The sequence below is a fragment of the Haliotis cracherodii genome, unplaced genomic scaffold (assembly GCF_022045235.1).
Source record: "Haliotis cracherodii isolate W230 unplaced genomic scaffold, xgHalCrac1.p SCAF_12, whole genome shotgun sequence".
NCBI lineage: Eukaryota > Metazoa > Mollusca > Gastropoda > Lepetellida > Haliotidae > Haliotis > Haliotis cracherodii.
The window spans coordinates 8,804,234-8,824,972 of NW_027266267.1; the positions used below are offsets into that span (position 1 = coordinate 8,804,234).

Genomic DNA, 20,739 nt, shown 5'->3' on the forward strand with positions numbered 1-20,739 from the left:
ATACTCAGTGGATAGGATGGTCAGGCTCTCTCACTTTGTTTGTTGGCGTGTCAAAGTACCTCGACAGCGTGGTCGTTGAGCATCATGCTATCAATCACTGGATTATCCGGTCCAGACGTCATTATGTACAGACCTCCTTCATATAGCTAAAATAATGCTGAGAGCAACGCTAAACGCGCACGCACAATGATGATAAGTAACACGAGGTCCTTGAAATGAGAACAGTTTCCTAACTGTTTCGAGAAGATTAGAGAGCCCATGTTAGTAAGAAGGTATTATTTGTCACACGTCAGACTGTGGCTGTTATCTCGCCGATCGGAGGTCGACATAGCCGTGCACGATATAGCGTCTGACCGCTGCGTTGTTTGGCAAGACGACATGGCATGTAGCACACGTATATATTACCCAACGTGACACGCGGAAGTTAGGCAAGTCTCGGTTGTAAGGTAGAACGGAATTTCCACGCAAACATGTGAGTGTTAAACTCTTTGCTCATGTAATTTTATTGAAGCTACTATATTGTAGGTTTGACGTGTACATTAATGAAAACGCCTAGCGTTAGAGGGGAGAGAGCCTGTCTTATCACACATACCTTTCGTGTTTCTGTATACTGAGCTGCTGCATATATACTGCACATATTTTACGCAGTATGTGTACAGCACCATATATGGTTTGATTATGAATTCCTCATGCTTGTGTATCAATGTTTCATATTTGATTTTGTATATAGAAGTACAACTGTTTATAATGCTTTCTATAATCGTGATTGAACAGTATTTCAGTTATATCACGGCGTGTCAGCTTGATGTGGGAGGAGTGAGTGAGTTGGGTTTAATGCTGCTCTGAAGAGTATTTCAGTTATATCACGGTGTGTCAGCTTGATGTGGGAGGAGTGAGTGAGTGAGTTGGGTTTAACGCTGCTTTGAAGAGTATTTCAGTTATATCACGGCATTTCAGCTTGATGTGGGAGGAGTGAGTGAGTTGGGTTTAACACCACTTTGAAGAGTATATCAGTTATATCACGGTGTGTCAGCTTGATGTGGGAGGAGTGAGTGAGTTGGGTTTAACACCACTCTAATCAGTATTTCAGTTATATCACGTCGTGTCAGCTATGTGTGAGACGAGTGAGTGAGTGAGTTGGGTTTCCACTGCATTGAACAGTATTTCAGTACTATCACGGCGTGTCAACTTGATGTGGGAGGAGTGAGTGAGTGAGTTGAGTTTAACCCCACTTTGAACAGTATTTAATTTTTATTACGGCGTGTCAACTTAATGCGGGAGGAGTGAGTGAGTTGGGTTGAACGCTGCTTTGAACAATAATTCAGTTATATGACGTCATGTCAACTTGATGTGGGAGGAGTGAGTGAGTGAATTGGTCTTAACACCGCTTTAAACAGCAACAAGGTGGTCCGAAATCCATGAAATTAGCCAGGTAAAATACTGGTTGATACCATCATCCACATCTAACATCAGACCAACCGATATACAGAAGAAGCTGCCTATTACAAAACAAGCAAAAAGGCAGACAACAATTCCATAATTATAAGAACTCTTAACCATAAAATTATCTTAAGTGCATGACCAGTGTGTATTTTTACACCTACTCCGAGAGAAAAGCTGTGACCCGATTGAAATGAAAGCGACAAAACCTAACCAAAATCATATGAAATCTCAGTTCATTGGACGATTCCATTTCATGAGCAGGTGTTTATGAATCATTATAGCTTAAATGGATAGAATTATCATCAAACCGCCCGCACGTTATCAGAAATGAGCGGGCTATTGTAACTTCATAATGCCCTCATATTGCTTGACGACGGGCCATTATCAAGCCCGTTGTTAGGTGACGTCATAGGGTAGAGAAAATGACGTCACGTATTATAGTGACGTCATCTGGTTTGTTCTATGACGTTTCCATATTTGTAAAATGTGGTCAGTGACATTCGTGTTGATTGCAGTAAATGTTTCAAAACCGATGTTGTTGTTTCTTTTTATTTGATAACAAATTCCATCCGTTTTAGCTATAATAACAGTAACGCTCTTTTTCAGGGCATTATCATTTGCAGAAGCCCTCGGTCTTTTCAACTGCCCTCCTTCGTCGGGCAGTTAATGGAAAACCTCGGGATTCTACAAATAATAATGCCCTGAAAAAGAGCGTTACCCTTATATTATTAAACAGACCCGTGAAGACCCAGGTTAAAATTGGTCTTCACCAATCCATGCTTGTCGTAGGAGCGACTACTGGGATCGGGTGTCAGGCATGGTTGATGCATGCTATCGTATCCAAATTGCGTCCATCAACTCATGATCACTGGATTGTCTGGTCCAGACTGGATTATTTACAGACCGGCGTCATATAGCTGGAATAATGCTGAGTGTGGCAACAAAAATAAAAATAAATGCAAACAAACACTACTGAATAATGATGGTACCAGGTTTTCTTGAAAAGATGAGCGTATTCTGTCCCACCGGTGGCACCCGTTACAAACACATGCAAAGGCAAGTCAATTGTTCACCTGAATAACACGGTAACATATGACACAAGGTTCAAAATAGGAATTACATCGGAGGGAATAAATGCCTACTTGGTACCAACAGGGAAACGAAATAAAGGATCACTAAAGGATAAGACTACTGTAATCTTCGGAACAATTTGTACTTCCATATAAAGGGATATGATTTGGATTCAGTATTATATGGAAATACTGCAACATCTACTGATACTAACTTTGCTATTGTACAATGTGTCCATTTGTTCATTGCAAAATCTAAAAGATTCAAAATCTAAATATGTCTTCATAACGATTACATCGATCAAATAGTTGCTTGTATGTGTAATATGCTTGTATGCTGTTTGTTTATGTACCGATATATGTATTTGTGTATGACTTGTAGTATATCATCATAATATTTGCAACAGTAGGCACAATCTATCTAAATTCATTATTTATGTACAGTTTTCTCTTATTAATTGTTAAATGTTCTTTGTAGGGAGAGGTGTTTAAATAGGTTGAACCTGTTCACCAATCCCATTCCTTTTTCTGGGAAATAAATATTGTTTAAATCATCTAAGACAAAATAGTTTGTCTCCCAGTCCTGGTTTTGGCAGAGGGAGGTTAGCGTAACCATAGAGCACAGGTCTGTATGTTAAGTGCAATATTAGTAATCACCAAGTACCTGCGTATGTAGCTTACCTCACCCAACTGCAATCGATTTCTGCGACGTTGCAAAGTAGAAGCAGATGTAAAGCGTGTTATCTGACAACATCGTGAGACCTGTAGTCGTTCAAGTGCATTCATGTTATGGGGAGTTGGTGTAAATGGCATACCTGAAGCGAACTGTCACCAGTAAACACGAAACACGCCCCTCGAAACAATTCGGTAGGTTCATATATAGTAACAGTAAATGTTATAATGAGTTGTTGCTTCTCATTAACGACTTATTAAGTGTCATTTTAAGGCGTACGTGTTGCGTTGGATGGACGCCAGAAAATATATGGTGATATCTCAAAGTAAGCCACGATCCACCTGGTAGTTTGGATAACACGACACTCACCTCTCGAATATTTTTTGTTACAGCTAAGTTATTATCTATGTTGCTGATATAAACTGGAATGTTTTATCCTTCACTTGATCAGTTTACTTGGAATGCAACACTGAAGAAGAAACAAACCTTTTTGTGACGCCATACGTATCATCACTACATTTAAGGGGCGTATTTCTTTGGGCATTTTGTCATCTTTCAACCTTTAACGAATCCTATTTTAAATTGTGCGGGTTTCGTGTAGACCCCCATGTAATTACAGAGTGTAGATCTGGAAAGGGACACCAGGTGTTTACATTCACGATTTTCTTATCAGTTGAAGTTCTGCCGAAACACGATGCACCGAGTTACACTGTGGGTTGTCCTGACGTTCTCCTTCATCAATGGTAAGCCCCTTCTTCAATGGTAAGCCCTTCATCAATGGTAAGCTCCTTCATCAAAGGTAAGCTCCTTCATCAATGGTAAGCCATTTCATCAATGGTAAACCATTTCATCAATGGTAAGCTCCTTCACCAATGGTAAGCCATTTCATCAATGGTAAGCTCCTTCATCAATGGTAAGCCCCTTCACCAATGGCAAGCCACTTCATCAAAGGTAAGCTCCTTCACCAATGGTAAGCCCCTTCATCAACGGTAAGCTCCTTCATCAATGGTAAGCTCCTTCATCAATGTAAGCTCCTTCATCAATGGTAAGCCCCTTCACCAATGGTAAGCCATTTCATCAATGGTAAGCTCCTTCTTCAATGGTAAGCTCCTTCATCAATGGTTAGCTCCTTCATCAATGGTAAGCCCCTTCACCAATGGCAAGCCGTTTCATCAATGGTAAGCTCCTTCATCAATGGTAAGCTCCTTCATCGATGATAAAATCCTTCATCAATGGTTAGCTGACTTGTTGGGGTTACAAATGTATTGGGTACTATGTTAAGTATCATGTAACGGTTACTGTTTGAGTTCAATATGGTAAAGTATTGGATGCCAGTGCAGCGATGATTTATGTTGTCATAATGACTGTATTGTCATTGCTGCTGACGGTGATTACATGTCAGCAAGCCTGACCACCCAGTCACACAGGAGTAATGTCATCAGCCATGTTAGCAAGCCTGACCACCGGGTAACACAGGGGTAATGTCATCAGCCATGTCAGCTCCTGGGTCAGGCTTGCTGGCATGGCTGATGACATTACTCCTGTGTGACTGGGTGGTCAGGCTTGCTGGCATGGCTGATGACATTACCCCTGTGTTACCGGGTGGTCAGGCTTGCTGGCATGGCTGATGACATTACCCTGTGTTACCGTGTGATTAGACCTCCTGACATGGATGATGACATTACTACTGTGTGACTGGGTGGTCAGGCTTGCTGGCATGGCTGATGGCATTACTCCTGTGTAACCGGGTGGTCAGGCTTGCTGACATGGTTGATGACATTACCCTGTGTGACCGTGTGATTAGACTTGCTGACATGGTTGATGACATTGCCTTTTGTGACCAGGTGGTCAGGCTTGCTGACATGGTTGATGACATTACACTGTGTTACCGGATGGTCAGGCTTGCTGACAAGGTTGATGACATTACTCTGTGTTACCGTGTGATCAGGTCTAATCACACGGTAACACAGGGGTAATGTCATCAACCATGTCAGCAGGTCTAATCACACGGTAACACAGGGTAATGTCATCAACCATGTCAGCAAGCCTGACCACCCGGTCAGAAAAGGCAATGTCATCAACCATGTCAGCAAGTCTAATCACACAGTATACTCTTACACGGAATCCCAACAGGTTTAATATCAAGTTTCTGGCGATAGTTTTATGCATGATATTGACAGCGATATTACAGATTTATTTCCCATGCTGATGCATGTGTTTCTTGCAAGTGGCATCACATTTTAATGTTTGCATTGTATTGGTGTTACAGGTATAGTCCCCAATGACGCCCCATGTCCATATTGTATTGATACCGGTGTTACATGTATAGTTCCCAATGACGCCCCATATCCATATTGTATTGGTTGTATTGACACCGGTGTTACAGGTATAGTTCCCAATGACATCCCATGTCCATATTGTATTGATACCGGTGTTACAGGTATATAGTTCCCAATGATGCCCCATGTCCAGATTGTATTGGTTGTATTGACACCGTTGTTAGAGATATAGTTCCCAATGACACCCCATGTCCAGGTTGTATTGATACCGGTGTTACAGGTTGTATTGGTTGTATTGATATCGGTGTTACAGGTTGTATTGGTTGTATTGATATTGGTGTTACAGGTATAGTCCCCAATGACGCCCCATTTCCAGGTTGTATTGGTTGTACTGATATCGGCGTTACAGGTTGTATTGGTTGTACTGATATCGGTGTTACAGGTTGTATTGGTTGTATTGATATCCGTGTTACAGGTTGTATTGGTTGTACTGATATCGGTGTTACAGGTTGTATTGATATCCGTGTTACAGGTTGTATTGGTTGTATTGATATCCGTGTTACAGGTTGTATTGGTTGTACTGATATCGGTGTTACAGGTATAGTCCCCGATGACACCCCATGTACAAGCGGAGTTGCAGAACTCAACACAGAGTACGAACTGACCGGTGACTGGAGAAACTTCACAGCCTTTGTTTGGGTACAACCAGCTGATGGGCGGCATGTTGCCACATGCAATCTGTCATGCAGTGCTGTAGCTGGATATACGGCAACGATGAATGACACACAAACCACATTAACACTCGACAGTGTTGGGAGAAACGATTCTGGTACATGGAAGATACTTGATGCAAATGGCTCACCTGTTGTCATTGACGTGTGCCACCTTGTCACCGCTAGTAAGTATTTTTACTTTAGACACACCGACTATTAAAAACAAAACAGTCGTATTTCATATCATTATCTTAAGATAGGTTTCGTAGTCGTGGTATTAATTGAGCTAAACAAGTTCTAGTCTGTCTTACAGACCCTGATACAAATATATCAACTACAGCCCATGCAAGTCTATAATGTTTGGCAAGTCTAGATTACTGTAGTATCTGAAAATGAAGAGAATCACATTTCTGTACGATATGTTCATTTCAGAGACTAGATGTTAGTCTAAACATGTTCCACACTTTTGGATTTGTCATGGAATAACTGTAAACCAGGAAGAACATCAAATTCCTTTACAGTAGTAAATCTATTCTGTTTGGCATTTGACATTTTGCCTTTTTGGCATTGTACAATATCAAATTTCATTTGCATTGCCTAAGTACTTGTATCGGAAATGTTTTTCAAGCAGGGTGGGACAATATTTAATATGTGAGGACAATATTCAATATGCGAGGACAATATATAATATGAGAGGACAATATTGGTATCAGCATTCTTCCAAGGATATTATTCGCGCGATGTCCTCCTTAGGTTAACATAATACTCGCGTGCACTGGAAGAGTTATACTAAAATATGTATCAATATGTAACACATACTTTAAATCTGTTATTTATAGTCACATCATGAATTATTAACTTTACTACACCATCATTGATTAGGATTACCATATGATCACTCACTTACACATTCAACTCGGCCCAGTCGTCTAAGGCGCTGTAATTCGTTGTGCATGAAATCTATGATCGTAGGTTTGATTCCCGGTCCTCCCCAATAATGTTTCTAGCCTTAGCAGCATGATACCCCCACTCGTGGGTTTCATCAACGTGGAAAACGTCCGAGAACTAGCATCGTCGGGCTCTGCCGTGATATAACTGGAATACTGTTTAAAGCGGCTTAAACCCAACTTACTCACTCATCCATTCCTGTCCTATCTAACAAACTGCATATTCGGCTTTAAACCAGATCCACCACAATGCAATATCAGCAGTGATGTAGACACCGACGCCCTTGAACTTGGCACAGAGGTCACGCTAGCGGTTGACATCAGAAGCTACTACTGTTCTGGTGGTGCTGTTCTGGATCTTGTGACTGGTAACATCACAGGCGTGTTGCTACAGAACCACACTACTGGCGACCTCACTGACGCTGCCGCGAAAATAACGTTCAACGTCACCTCTGACCGACTAGGAGAGGTCAACGTCATATATTTATGTGACACCAGGAACTGGATGCTAAGCTGTGGCGGAGTTCAAAGTTTAAATGGTATGAGGCTTTGACGAACATTGTTTTACTTAAAGCTACGTTTGTTGGCACCGAAACCTTCATTGAATGTCCATAGTTTTGGGTGTTTGGTTTGAAATACTTACTGTTGTAAAACTTTTACATTCGATGTATTTAAAAACCTTGATGTTGAAGGTTTCCTATTCGATGCTCCAAATGTTAGTGAGTTTGATTGTACGACGCTTTGAACTTTATTTCAGTTATATCATGACGTGTCGGCTTATTGAGATAGAAACTTTCCAATTGAAGCTATTCTTAGACATTGAAATCTTAGGGGAAACTCACGACCACGGCTAAAGTACTTGTAAAATGAGAGGCACATTTCTCCAACTGCAAAACTGATCTATTTGTTTATACTGACTGAATATCTGATATTCCAGCTGCGATCTCTACAACAGTTGTCACGTCAACAGGTATGTTAGTAAGAGTGTCACATTATATCTACAAAAAAAACGAATGAGGGAGTACATTCCTTGCCTATTTAGTTTGTATAAACGTTCACCTGTATCCGTCATAGAATATTGCTAGCTATCTGATTGTTCGGGTGATTACTAAGAGTGTTCAGGCACGCCACTGTTGGCACTGTCTGTTCGATCATTATTGCCAGAACGCTTCCGTGAAGTACGAGAATTGTGAAATGTTTAATAGTGTTCTTGAATTTCGTTCACACGTCCTTTTTGTTTAATCGTCATTGGAATATTTCTCAAGGAACCATGGGTGGTAAGTGATCAGGATTCTTAGTTATATAATTAGGCTGTAATACAACAAGGAGACTAAAAAAAAGATCCCAAATATAGGTGATGAGGGATTTGAAGAAGGGATGGCGGGCAATAAGATCAACGCTTCTGAGGAGTATGAGTATGAGTTGAAGTTTCTGAGAGTAACCAAATGACAAAATAGAAGAGATGATGTTTTCTTTCATGTATAAAGCATCCAAAGAAGTTTGAAGGAAATTTCGAGTTTACAAATTAAACAATGTCTTCTGATAAAAATAACATCCTTATTGTTTTTTTCTTTTAATACTCTCTTGCCAGCTGCGACATCCTCAACAAACGACACACTCACGTCTACTGGTACGTTAAACTTCTATAGCACTGAATACGCAGTGCCATTCAATAACCTTGATGCAAGTAATTCTTGAAAACGGTTTCAGCGAATTACTTCTAAGTTAACATCAGCTATGTGAGAACCAAATGATTTTGTCAGTGATTTCACTGTTTTCAGGTTTAAATAAACCTCTGTTTGCAAAAGCAATATTTTTTTACACGTGACCACAACTTTGATTTATTTTATATTTCATTAACACTCTTTAACTTGTCTATAGTTAATTTGCATCATATATGTTGTACTAGATAGGCCGATTTAAATAACATTTAGGAAATTAGAAAAGACTTGGGCAGAGGAGAAAGGTTCAGGGTCTGTTCTCATGTCACTGATAAGTTATCACTCATTCTCTCATTCTCTCATTTCGTAGCCGCTGGTCCATCTACAACAACAGAAATACTCACATCACCAGGTAAGCTTACACTGTAGGCTATGTATTACAAGTACATTGCTGTCTCTAGTGAATGATACTGTGACCCCTGGTGTCATCACTAAGTACCCAATGCTTCATGAGCAAAGACTTGACTCTTCGATTTCTCTTTTCAAAAGACAGATTAGGACTATGAATTGTTCAAAGGCCTTTTGTTGCACAATCACATGTGGATCCACTGTTTCATAAAGACCCGTGAAGATCCGGGGTAGAATATGTCTTCAGCAACCCATGCTTACCGTGAAAGGCGACCACGCTTGTCGTAAACACAACAAGACAAGAACGTTATTTGGATTAACAGTGGTATTATTCTTTATTCAAAACATCTTCTTTCGATATACACATGTACTACAGATAAACAGGTGTTCGATGGAAAATGTGGGGACCCTTCTTTGAGAGAAAGTAACAGAAAATCTTGTAGTGCTGACCTGGACATAGACTTCATTTTCATGTTTACTTGTTTTCTGTTCGATAGAGGCGACTTCAGCAGCAGCATCAACAACAGCAACAACAACACCTACGTCGACAGGTACGTGAACAAAATATTATGTGGAACAGGTTGTAAATATCTGTAGATGTGCATCGAGTTATATGGCATGAGCGGCCTTATCGTTATTAAAACTTTTCATAAGGATGTCAAAGAGGATATTCCAAACCGTAATTCACAACACAACCACGTTTGTAACGAATATAGAGAACTGTGTGGGTACTTCAGCTTTCTACTTATATAAGAATACAGTGGAAGGATACTGAGCTGTGTGTGCAAGTTGTGGCGTAAAAGGTTGTAGATAAAATTGCAGTAAAATACGTTTATAACGAACACACTTATAACGAACTGACGGATATTACGAACTTAAATTTTGGTCCCGGCCATTTGCTGTATATATGCTGTATATATGCTTATAACGAACTACGGTTATAACGAACTAAAATTAAAGGCCCATTTGGGTTCGTTATAGCCATAGTTTACTTTACAGTAAAGTACGGTTATAACGAACTAAAGGGGACTACTAATTTTAGTTCGTTATAACCGCAGTTCGTTATGAGCATATATACAGCATAACTACAGGACATAGTCGGGACCAGAAAAGTAAGTTCGTTATATCCGTCAGTTCGTTATAACCGCAGTTTACTGTAGTTTATATCCTCTTTGAATCAAAGGCGCATCTCCAGCGGACTCTACTTGTATGGGAGGAGTTGGACTACTTGGTGAGGAATACCAGATTGTTGGTGACAGAAGCAACTACACAGGTTTTATATGGGTACGGCCAACAGAAGGCCGGTATGTCGTCACCTGCAACCCCAGCTGCAGCCCGGTGGCTGGATACAGTGCCACACTTAATGGTACACACTCTACACTAATCATAGCCAGTGTGGAGAAGGAAGATGCTGGTACTTGGAAGATCGTGGATGCAACTGTAGTGGGTGCCGTCCCTGTAGACGTGTGTCACCTGACGGCAGCAGGTGAGCTAGCATATACTCATCATCGTGGAGGATTTGTCCTGTTAGAATACCTAACTACATGTAGGTGTAGATCAGGAACAAGTTGCATAAGTTAACAGGTACGATAAGGATTATTTTCTAGAATTCTACAGCAGCATTTGACCGAGTTGTCATATCACACAATAAAGAAATATGTGACTTAAATATTATTCATAATCATTGGCAAAAGTTATAGTCAGGTGTACTCGTATGATCACACAAATGACAGCTGTAAACTATTCTGATGTAAAGTAAAAATGTGTCAAATATCAATTCAAAACACAATAGATCTTTATTGTTTTTGTGGTGCCTAAACCGTCAACTCTCTTACCCACCGAAACAGATTCAATTGAATGTAAAAGATACATTAGCGGTGTAAATTATATAGATCACTGAAAATCAGTGAAGACACCAGGTGTTCGCGAAAAGAGCAGGCATTTTCCTGCCCTACCGGTAGCACCCGCCACAGACAATTTGCAGAAAAAGTAAATGTTTCTTGTCTGATGATGCATGCGGCGACAGCGTTTAAAAAACCCAGAAAATCAAGTGATAACATAGCGCATTAACTGATTTGGTGAAAAAAAATATGTTACTTTTGTTACTGTCTGATATGTACTACTGCTTAAAAGTAAAGAAAAGTAAAGGTTTGTTTTCTTGACAACCTCTCTTTATGCATTCATATCTCATCCATCCTCGACATTACCCTGTCACCAGGGCTCCCACAGTGTAGCATCCGCAGTGACGAGGACACCGACTCCCTGGAACCTGGAGCACAGTTGACTCTAACAGTAAACATCACCCACTACTACTGTTCTGTGGAGACTGGCTTTGATCTCACAACTGGTGCTGTGACTGACGAGTTGGTGGCGAAACACAACGTCACTGGTGTATCAACCAAAACCGTCAACCAAACATTCAATGTTGATGTCACAAGACTAGGAGATGTAATGATCAACTTCCAATGCAGCAGAAGTTGGACTCTAACTTGTAATGGAGTCAAGAAGATGTTGAAAAGTGAGTTAGCTCTAAAGCCTAACCAATCATAACACTGGAATCATTTAAAATATACATGATTCATGATATGACACCATCTAATCATAAGACGTGTATCCCCGATATTTTCATTTATATTTTGCTGACACAATGACTATAGTCTCTCTAAAGACACAGCTGACGTCATTATAAATTAATTTTTTAATTCTTTCTGGAGAATGTTTACGTAATTATTCGTTATTTGAAACATAAATATGTGTGCGTTATTTATTCAATATTGATATATCCATGTTATCTGTATTTTTCACCACATTGGTATATTGATTATCAAGTGTTCATTAAACTAGAGGGCAAGGGTGGCCCAGTCGTCGAAGGCGTCGCGATTCGCTATGCAGAGTTGCGTCCCTTGGCAAGCCAGAAACCTATGATTGTTGGTTCGAATCCCGGTTCGCCCCGATTATGTTTCTAGGTTTGTCAGCACCATACCCGTGCTCGTGGGTTTCACCGAAGTGGTAAACACCTTAAACCTGCATCACTTTGGGCTTTCCTCCCACATTAAGCTGACACGTCGTGATATAACTGGAATACTGTTAAAAGCGGCGTTAAACCCAACTCACTCACTCACTCATTAAACCAGGTGTCAAGTTTTGTGTTTAAAACCAGGTCCACCACTGTGCAACATCAGCAGTGATACAGACACCAAGGCCCTGCATCTTGGTACAAATCTGACTCTCATGGTTGACCTCAGAAACTACTACTGTCAATACCATGCTGGGTTTGGCATCACCACTGGCAGCATCAGTGACGTGTTGCTACAGAACCAGACAACGAACAACATCACCAACACCGCCCTGACCACCTCCTTCAATGTCACGGCTGATCACCTCGGAGATGTCCGTGTTGCTTTTATGTGTGACGGAGTGAACAAGGCGCTTGAATGTGGAGGGGTTGCCAATTTGACGGGTAGGTCTATTGTTCAGTGTTTTTGATTTGGATGGCTGTATTGCAATTGGGACAATGACAATCAGGAACACAAATAAGCCAGTTTTCATTGGACAGATTCCATTGGATGTAATATGCAAAGTAGCGGTGAAAACTATATCAAAAGATCACCAGCATATCCTGACCGACCGGAAGTACTCGCTATTCATACAACTGGCTTAAAAAAGCTTTAAAATATGTTTGTTGCACTCGAGCATTGTAATTTCATGTAGTTACAATTGAACGTAAAGGTTAGCCTTTTACAGAATCAGCTTTGAAACTTCATAGCATTTTATGATTTAGTAAATGTTTAATGCTTGTGTCTTCTTTTCTGTATTGCGTCTTCAAGAACCGTCATTAAAATAACCCGTTGTATGTTTGGATACATATAGATTTCATGTTAATCTGTAACATCACGCATATATAGTAGATGCTAGTAAAACGATATTAGTCAGAAGTCTGGAATAGTGTGTTTATTGATTAGCGTTCTCTGAACAATGTTTGATTCGTTTGTTTGTTGTTTAACGCCGCACTCAGCAATATTTCAGCTATATTACGGCGGTCTGTCAAATAATCGAGTCTGGACCAGACAATCCAGTGATTGACATCATGAGCATCGATCCACGCAATTGGGATCGATGACATGCATCAATCAAGTCAGCGAGCCTGACCACCCGATTCCGTTAGTCGCATTTTACGACAAGTATGGGTTGTTGAAGACCTATTCTACCCCGGAATCTTCATGGGTCCGCTGAAGAATGTAAACAAATCGTGTATTGACACTGACTGCCATTTTAAGACTCAAGAATCTAGAATGGTATTAGAACACTGGGTTCTGGGGTACCAGAAGAAGCAATAACGTGTGTCAATCAGCTGACGTTAATAGAGATGCACTAGAATAAGGTTCTTTAGAAAATAATGGCAATTTTCCAACAATTCATCTTATATCTTCGTAGAGGCCGCTCCCACAACCACCTTCTCAACGTCAACGTCAACGTTAACGCCGACATCTCCAGGTTGTACATACATATCTGAGTGCAATTGTATAGAGAACCCTCAAATACGTTGTATCAGTTTTCTAGGAAATATTTATTTTCAGTGTTTGCATGTCCCCAAGAAGTCTCATTTGTTAGCATGAGTCAGATAGATTAGATACACAATGTTTGTATGAATTATCAGTCAATAGGATTGCCAAAAACTTAAGGATAAGTATAAGAATATCAGTAGAGCGGCAATGGCATTATGTATTGTTTGAATAAACTATGGGGATATTTTTTGTAGAGTTTAAACTACAAGGGCAGTACAATTAGGAATGTCAATATTTATCACATGATTTTTAAATTGAGATTTAAATAATTATTTCCACACTATTTTCAGTCTTTCTCTATGACGCTAAATGTTTTCTGATTGTTTTGTCCTGTATTTTCCTCTAAAAAAACTCTTTCACCCTACTGAATTGAACTTTTATTGCTAAATGTACGCTAATTGGAAATAAAACAAAGAAGAGATTTAACGACAAAATGAACATTATGTCAGGGCGTGTCAGCTTGATGTTGAAGGGAAACTAGACAGCCATTGAGTGAGTGAGTGAGTGAGTGAGTATGGTTTTACGCCGCTTTTAGCAATATTTTAGCAATATCACGGCGAGGGACACCAGAAATGGGCTTCACACATTGTACCCATGTCGGGAATCGAACCCGGGTCTTCGGCGTGACGAGCGAACGCTTTAACCACTAGGCTCCCCGACCGCCCCTAAGGCAGCCATTGAGAATACTCAGTGAGGGTAATGGTACTGTGCGTGGGCGTTGTGTGAGAGCATGTCGTTGACACAAAGGTAAATTTATGAGCTGTAAAAAGCGATCGTGGCGCCTCCTTGGTTGCTGTCTTGACAGTTTGGAGGGCTGTACGTTTTCTTAACATGTTTATGACACGTTGTATAACAAGTTTAGATGAGAGCTCTGGTTATAATTATAGGCACAGATGATTGTAATAAGGTTGTATTCTTCTTGGTGTGACATTATAGAAACAAATAGCTCGAATACATTCTCTTTTTTTTTAAGATGTTGTTATATAATGACCCATAGGAATTGCGCGTTAAGATAGGTCCTCAGCAACGATTGCGTATTGGACTACACGACTAAATGATTCGATATTCACCATACATGACGATGTGGGACGCTGTTCGTGCTAACCATCACTGGAGTGTCTGGTCCAGGATCTATTTGTTTCTTAGTGACAAATCTCTTTCATTTAGCTGGAAAATGGGCCGAAAGCGACGTTAAACAAAAGACAGTTATATAACTATTGTATTGTATTGTACTGTAGATTTCTGAATGTTTTAGTATTCCTAGAAATATTTTTTATGTGAAATGTACACGATATTTAGTATTTCCATTGGGCATGGGAAAATAATAGTGATGACGCCAGAGCCCGCCACACACACACACACACACACACACACACACACACACTGTTCAGAAATAGTAAATGAGTCTTGCCTGACGCTACACAGGGCACTTCCTGGCATGCGGCGGCAGGGTGTAAACAGACCAGAAAATCCAGTAATACGATAGCGCGTTTATTGATTTTGTTGCAACTAGATGTTACTTTGCTATGTACTGGTGCTTAAAAATTAAGAAAAGTAATGTTTTCATTTATTGACAACCTCTCTTCATGGATACATATCTCATCCATTATCCTTATTACCATATATGGGGGCGGTCGGGTAGCCTAGTGGTTAAAGCGTTCGCTCGTCACGCGAGTGACCCGGGTTCGATTCCCGACATGGGTACGATGTGTGAAGCCCATTTCTGGTGTCCCTCGCCGTGATATTGGTGGAATATTGCTAAAAGCGGCGTAAAACCATACTCACTCAATCACTATTACCCTTTCTGATAAATGTCATCGTATCCCGATTGCGTGGATTGATGCTCATGATGTCAATCACTGGATTGTCTGCTCCAGACTTGATTATTTACAGACCGCCGTCATATAGCTGGAATATAGTGCGGCGTTAAACAACACTCGGTCATTAACTTTTTTCATATCTAACATTTTGCTTTCCTTCTAGAAACAACGTCAACCTCGACCAGCACTCTCCCCACCACGTCACATACGACGTCACATACGACGTCAGAGGAACCGAAGATGACGTCAGATGAACCGTCAACGACTGCACGTTCACCTTCCACCGGGGATACAGGGCTATCATCAGGGCTGACTGTCGGTCTGTCGGTCGGCGTGAGTTTATGCGTACTGTTGTTTATTGTCATCGTTGCATTCAAGATCTACAATGAAAGACTGACAAAGGAGAAACATATGCCTGACACGAACGAGCATCGCGAAGTAGACTTGAAAGGTATGACAAATATGCATGAAAATGAAAATTACGTACCTTATGTTGCAAGTACTGAGGCTAAAAATAATAATCCTTAAAACTCACGACTGTCTCAAAACTATCAATCGTATACAACCTACCTTTCGATCGTATAATATTCTCATTCAGTGTGAATGTTTAACACAGCAGTGTTCGGAAGTGATTGAGCCAAAATTATTTTGTATTGTCCGCAATAGAAAATTAATGCATTCTAGGTAGTCTGACGCATGTAAATCGAAGAACAAACTAAAATCAAAACATGCCTCACATCAACGACACCTCACGTCAGCGACCACTATGAGCCAGTTCTGTCTACACACACCACTGCGTCTACCTAATGTTGTATGGGGTAGAAACAGCTGTAGAAGTAGAGGAAATCATCGAGCGATACCCATAGGCCGGAATACCTAAAACACCACCTGGTCCCAAAACATAACAAATCTCTTTCTGCAAATAGTGGTGCTTAGGATGGCGCGATATGTCAAGGCTTCGTTTAAAGATTTGAAAGATCCGTGATTGCAAATAACGCCAACATAAAGCAGATAGTTTTATCCAAATGATGTTTGGATCTATTCAGTTTTCATGAATGCAATGTATACATGTGAAACTGCATGGCCGCATACAGGGGTACCGTTGGTCCAGTCGTCCGCAACAGAACGACGTGAGGGGCGGTCGGGTAGCCTGGTGGTTAAAGCGTTCGCTCGTCACGCCAAAGACCCGGGTTCGATTCCTGACATGGGTACATTGTGTGAAGCCCATTTTTGGTGCTCCCGCCGTGATATTGCTGCAATATTGCTAAAAGCGGCGTAAAACCATACTCCCTCCCTCACTCAGAACGACGTGGGCTAACGTCACGATGTGGTGTTGAGCCCAACTCACTCACTAACACCACAGACATTTTATACCAACATTCCCTCCGTGTTCGCAGCTCTGTAAAGTAGGGACTTTAATGTAGAATAGTATTTGAATTTAGAATGTGAAAAGAATAATAAAATCTTTTATTACAATGACGTCGGGGCACGGTTGACCCAGTAGTCTAATTTTCCCTGATATTTATTTCTAGATTTTTTTGTCAGCACAATATCCGAGATCGTGTTTGTCACCAAGGTCATCAAATCGTAAGACCTGCATCACTTTCGGCTTTCATCACACGTCAAACTTACATGCTGCGATTTTACTAAACTATCATCCAAAGCGCCGTGAACCGCAAAGGATACGTCAATTATATTTCACGAAACAAATTGATAAATGTTGGAGTTAGTTGAGTTTTTCTTTGCAATAAATAAGCAGTAAGGAGGAACAGGGTGTAGATGGTGACGGAGGGTATCTACAAAGAGGATGGTGCTCCTGCCCTGACTGTTTCAACAGCTGAACCCTACTAATACTGATGTATTTTACACAAGCCTGAAAATGACTTATTACATCGTATGTCATTTCCATAGTAACCAGTGTTATTGTTGTCCCGTTATCTGTGTTGAAGCATGAAGTATGTTTTTCTCTGAAATTATAGTTACATGTGCTGTGGTTACTTGAAGCGTGATTTTCTCTGAAATTATAGTTACATGTCTTGTGGTTACTTGAAGCGCGTTTTTTTCTGAAATTATAATCATCTGTACTGTGGATACTTAATGCGTGTTTTTCTCTGAAATTATAGTTACGTGTGCTGTGGTTACTTTTTTTCTGAAATAATATTCATCGGTGCTGTGGTTACTTGAAGCATATGTTCTCTGAAATTATAGTTACATGTGCTGTGGTTACTTGAAGCGCGTTTTTCACTGAAATTATAGTTACATGTGCTGTGGTTACTTGAAGCGCGTTTTTCACTGAAATTATAGTTACCTGTGCTGTGGTTACTTGAAGCGCGTTTTTCTCTGAAATTATAGTTACCTGTGCTGTGGTTACTTGAAGCATATGTTCTCTGAAATTATAGTTACGTGTGCTGTGGTTACTTGAAGCACGATTTGTTTCTGAAATCATAATCATCTGTGCTGTGGTTAGTTGAAGCCTATTTTTTCTCTCTGAACTTTTCTGTTACCTTACCTTTGCTGCGGTATCATTTTGAATCTTCAATAATCAGCGCTATTTGTGACCTCTGAACTTTTCTATGACGTGTGCTGTGTTTTTTTTTTTAAATCTTCTATTACCTGTGCAGTAGTTAGTTCCACCACTTCCTATACCATGTCTGTGAAATCTGGAGTTATCATTGATCAATGACAAAGGACCATGTACAATGTATGACAAATCAAAACAGAAAATAAACCCGACCATTGTCACAGATCGTCACTATGTGTTTAAAATGTCGTTGCAAACCTAAATTTAAATACTTAATGGAAGGATTCTCATAGTCACACGAGTCTCCGATTCTCATAGTCACACGAGTATATCAACTCAAGTAAGTTAGTGAATGTTGTTTTACATCGCAGTCTGCAGAAGTTCAGCCAACATCGGTTGACATAATAAGCATCGATGACGCCGTGTAGTCATACACGCAAAATATGCCAGCCAACACATCACATGTATTTCAGGGAGCACGGGTGGCCCAGTCGTCTAAGGCGCCGCGATTCGCTGTACAAAGTTGCGTCCCTTGGGCACGCCAGAAACCTATGATTGTGGGTTCGAATCCCGGTTCATCCCGATTATGTTCTAGATTTGTCAGCGCCATACCCGTGCTCGTAGGTTTCACCGAAGTGGTAAACGCCTTAGACCTGCATCATTTCGGGCTTTCCTCCCACATTTAAGCTGACACGCCGTGATATAACTGCAATACTGTTAAAAGCGGCGTTAAACCCAACTCACTCACACATATATTTCTAACCCTTCATTGTTCGATTTGCCGATGTGTTGCTCAGAACTCAGCAATGTTCCAGCTAAATGCTGACTGTGTGATACGAGAAGCAAGAGATTAAAACATTAATTTCATTAGGGTTTTAAAATTGCAACGGATGACATCTTAAATATGCACCTCGTTCGAATGACAAACCAATGTCCAAACTTCTGACATGCGTATCATAGTAGAGGATGTGGGACATGCACCTCCAGTCCGGTATTGAAATCATCATCCTTAATATATTTCGAAACTAACGTAAGGCAAGCGGATAGATATTTATGTAACTGATACAACACGATCTATTGTTTTGATGATATATTTGACTGATGTTACACCTTCATCCGCTGGCTCTGCTGCAATGTCCTGCTAAGACATGTTGGACAGGCACCGAGCTCTGCCACCAACACTGCACCGACATGAGTGTAGACAGACAGAAAACAATGTCAGTAATACAGGCCATCGGCCCACAGTACAATAATATGAATATTTATAATATCCTGCAGATAAGAGTTTTCTCATTCTTATTGTAAAAATGTAAGCTAAGTATATAGAAAATATTTTACTAATGATGAGGAATGGCGGATTATCTGTCACGAGCCTTGCACAGTTAAATTCACAGATGATCCGTCATTCCTCGTCAAGAGTAGTTTATTGTTTTATTAATCATCGTCAAATTTAAACACAGGGAGATAATAAGAAACACCTTCATTCACCGTTATGAGAGAGGCGAAGTCACATTTTGTCATATTCCTACAGGTAAAAACGGCATCGATTTCCTGGAATTCCACCGAAGGACAATCAAACTACATTATTTTTCCACGATAGTCAAATAGCTCAGTTGAAACGTATCAAAATCTGGGAATATCAAACCAAATATTCCATTATAAAGCATTGAGAATATTTGTGTTTTCATTTACTGTTTAAATAATTCACAGTAGGAGACATCTGATATCTGATAAATAATAAAACACGTGCAGTTTACTTCAATCCATTCACCAGTTTAGCGGTCGTCATTGCGCCAATAGCAAGCTTACAGAGTGGAAATGCAAAGAAAAGTTGCGATTTCTGCAATGATCGCAATGCTTCTGTCTCAAGATGTGCCAAGGCCTGACAACTATAATACACTAATAGGGTGCCATTCTTTATAATCTCATACCAACACAAGGATATAGTTCTTTCTTGGAAGCCTGTGCCAACCAGAACCATTTTCTAGCCAGCTCTTAACTCGTCTCTTCGCTTTTAAGAACAACTGTTCCATGAATGCTTATGACTCCATCACGGATTTATGGAACATTCTGGAGAAGTATCCGCTTCTTCCCTTCTCACATGCTTTCATGATTGTTTGTACATTTCCTGTGCAAAGATCCAGGAAATATATTGTAAAGAAAGCCATTCATGACCACGAAGAGAAGGAATGGAACACCCGAGTATCTCGAGATCACGACCGTAAAACTTTCAGGAATATCTTTTCCACCAGAAAGACTCACCTAGCCTGGTTCATAGAAAAAACCCAACCAAACATTAAGAAACAGTGTGCGTTCATTGTTCATTTTTGTGCCCTCTGGAGACCTGGCAATGTTCAAGGAAGCTGTTTCTATGCAGTCTATACTACGACGACCTTCTAAGAGACTTTATGCATGTATCGAGACAGGCTGTGGTGTGACATCCTCAACACTGAAACTCAGTGTCCAACACCAAGATAGATTCGACACTGATCTTGTCTACAGTCTCCTGTCCTGCCAGCTTCCTGTTTCCCTGTCCGATGAGGATCAAGAACTGTTCCCAATCTGAGATGACTGCATGACATGTGCACCTTCCAAAGTGACTCTCAATCCATGTTAAATCTCTCCTCTTCACTGTTAAC

General features: G+C 40.4%; 1 protein-coding gene across 1 annotated transcript; it reads left to right on the top strand.

Annotated features, from left to right (window-relative positions):
- Positions 1–4,115: 4,115 nt before the first annotated feature.
- Positions 4,116–16,753, top strand: LOC139456970 (uncharacterized). The gene is made up of 12 exons (XM_071238433.1): positions 4,116–4,137; positions 6,031–6,363; positions 7,365–7,664; positions 8,063–8,095; positions 8,717–8,755; positions 9,157–9,198; positions 9,692–9,745; positions 10,378–10,680; positions 11,413–11,712; positions 12,355–12,654; positions 13,629–13,688; positions 15,743–16,753. The coding sequence occupies exons 1-12, from the start codon at positions 4,116–4,118 to the stop codon at positions 16,105–16,107; spliced, it is 2,151 nt and encodes a 716-aa protein (XP_071094534.1). The 3' UTR covers positions 16,108–16,753.
- Positions 16,754–20,739: the final 3,986 nt, after the last annotated feature.

Coding starts and splice junctions, on each gene's coding strand:
- LOC139456970 (XM_071238433.1), top strand. CDS start 4,116: ATGGCAAGCCACTTCATCAAAG. Junction 4,138..6,030: donor GGCAAGCCACTTCATCAAAG/GTAAGCTCCTTC, acceptor TCCGTGTTACAG/GTTGTATTGGTTGTACTGAT. Junction 8,096..8,716: donor AACAGTTGTCACGTCAACAG/GTATGTTAGTAA, acceptor CTCTCTTGCCAG/CTGCGACATCCTCAACAAAC.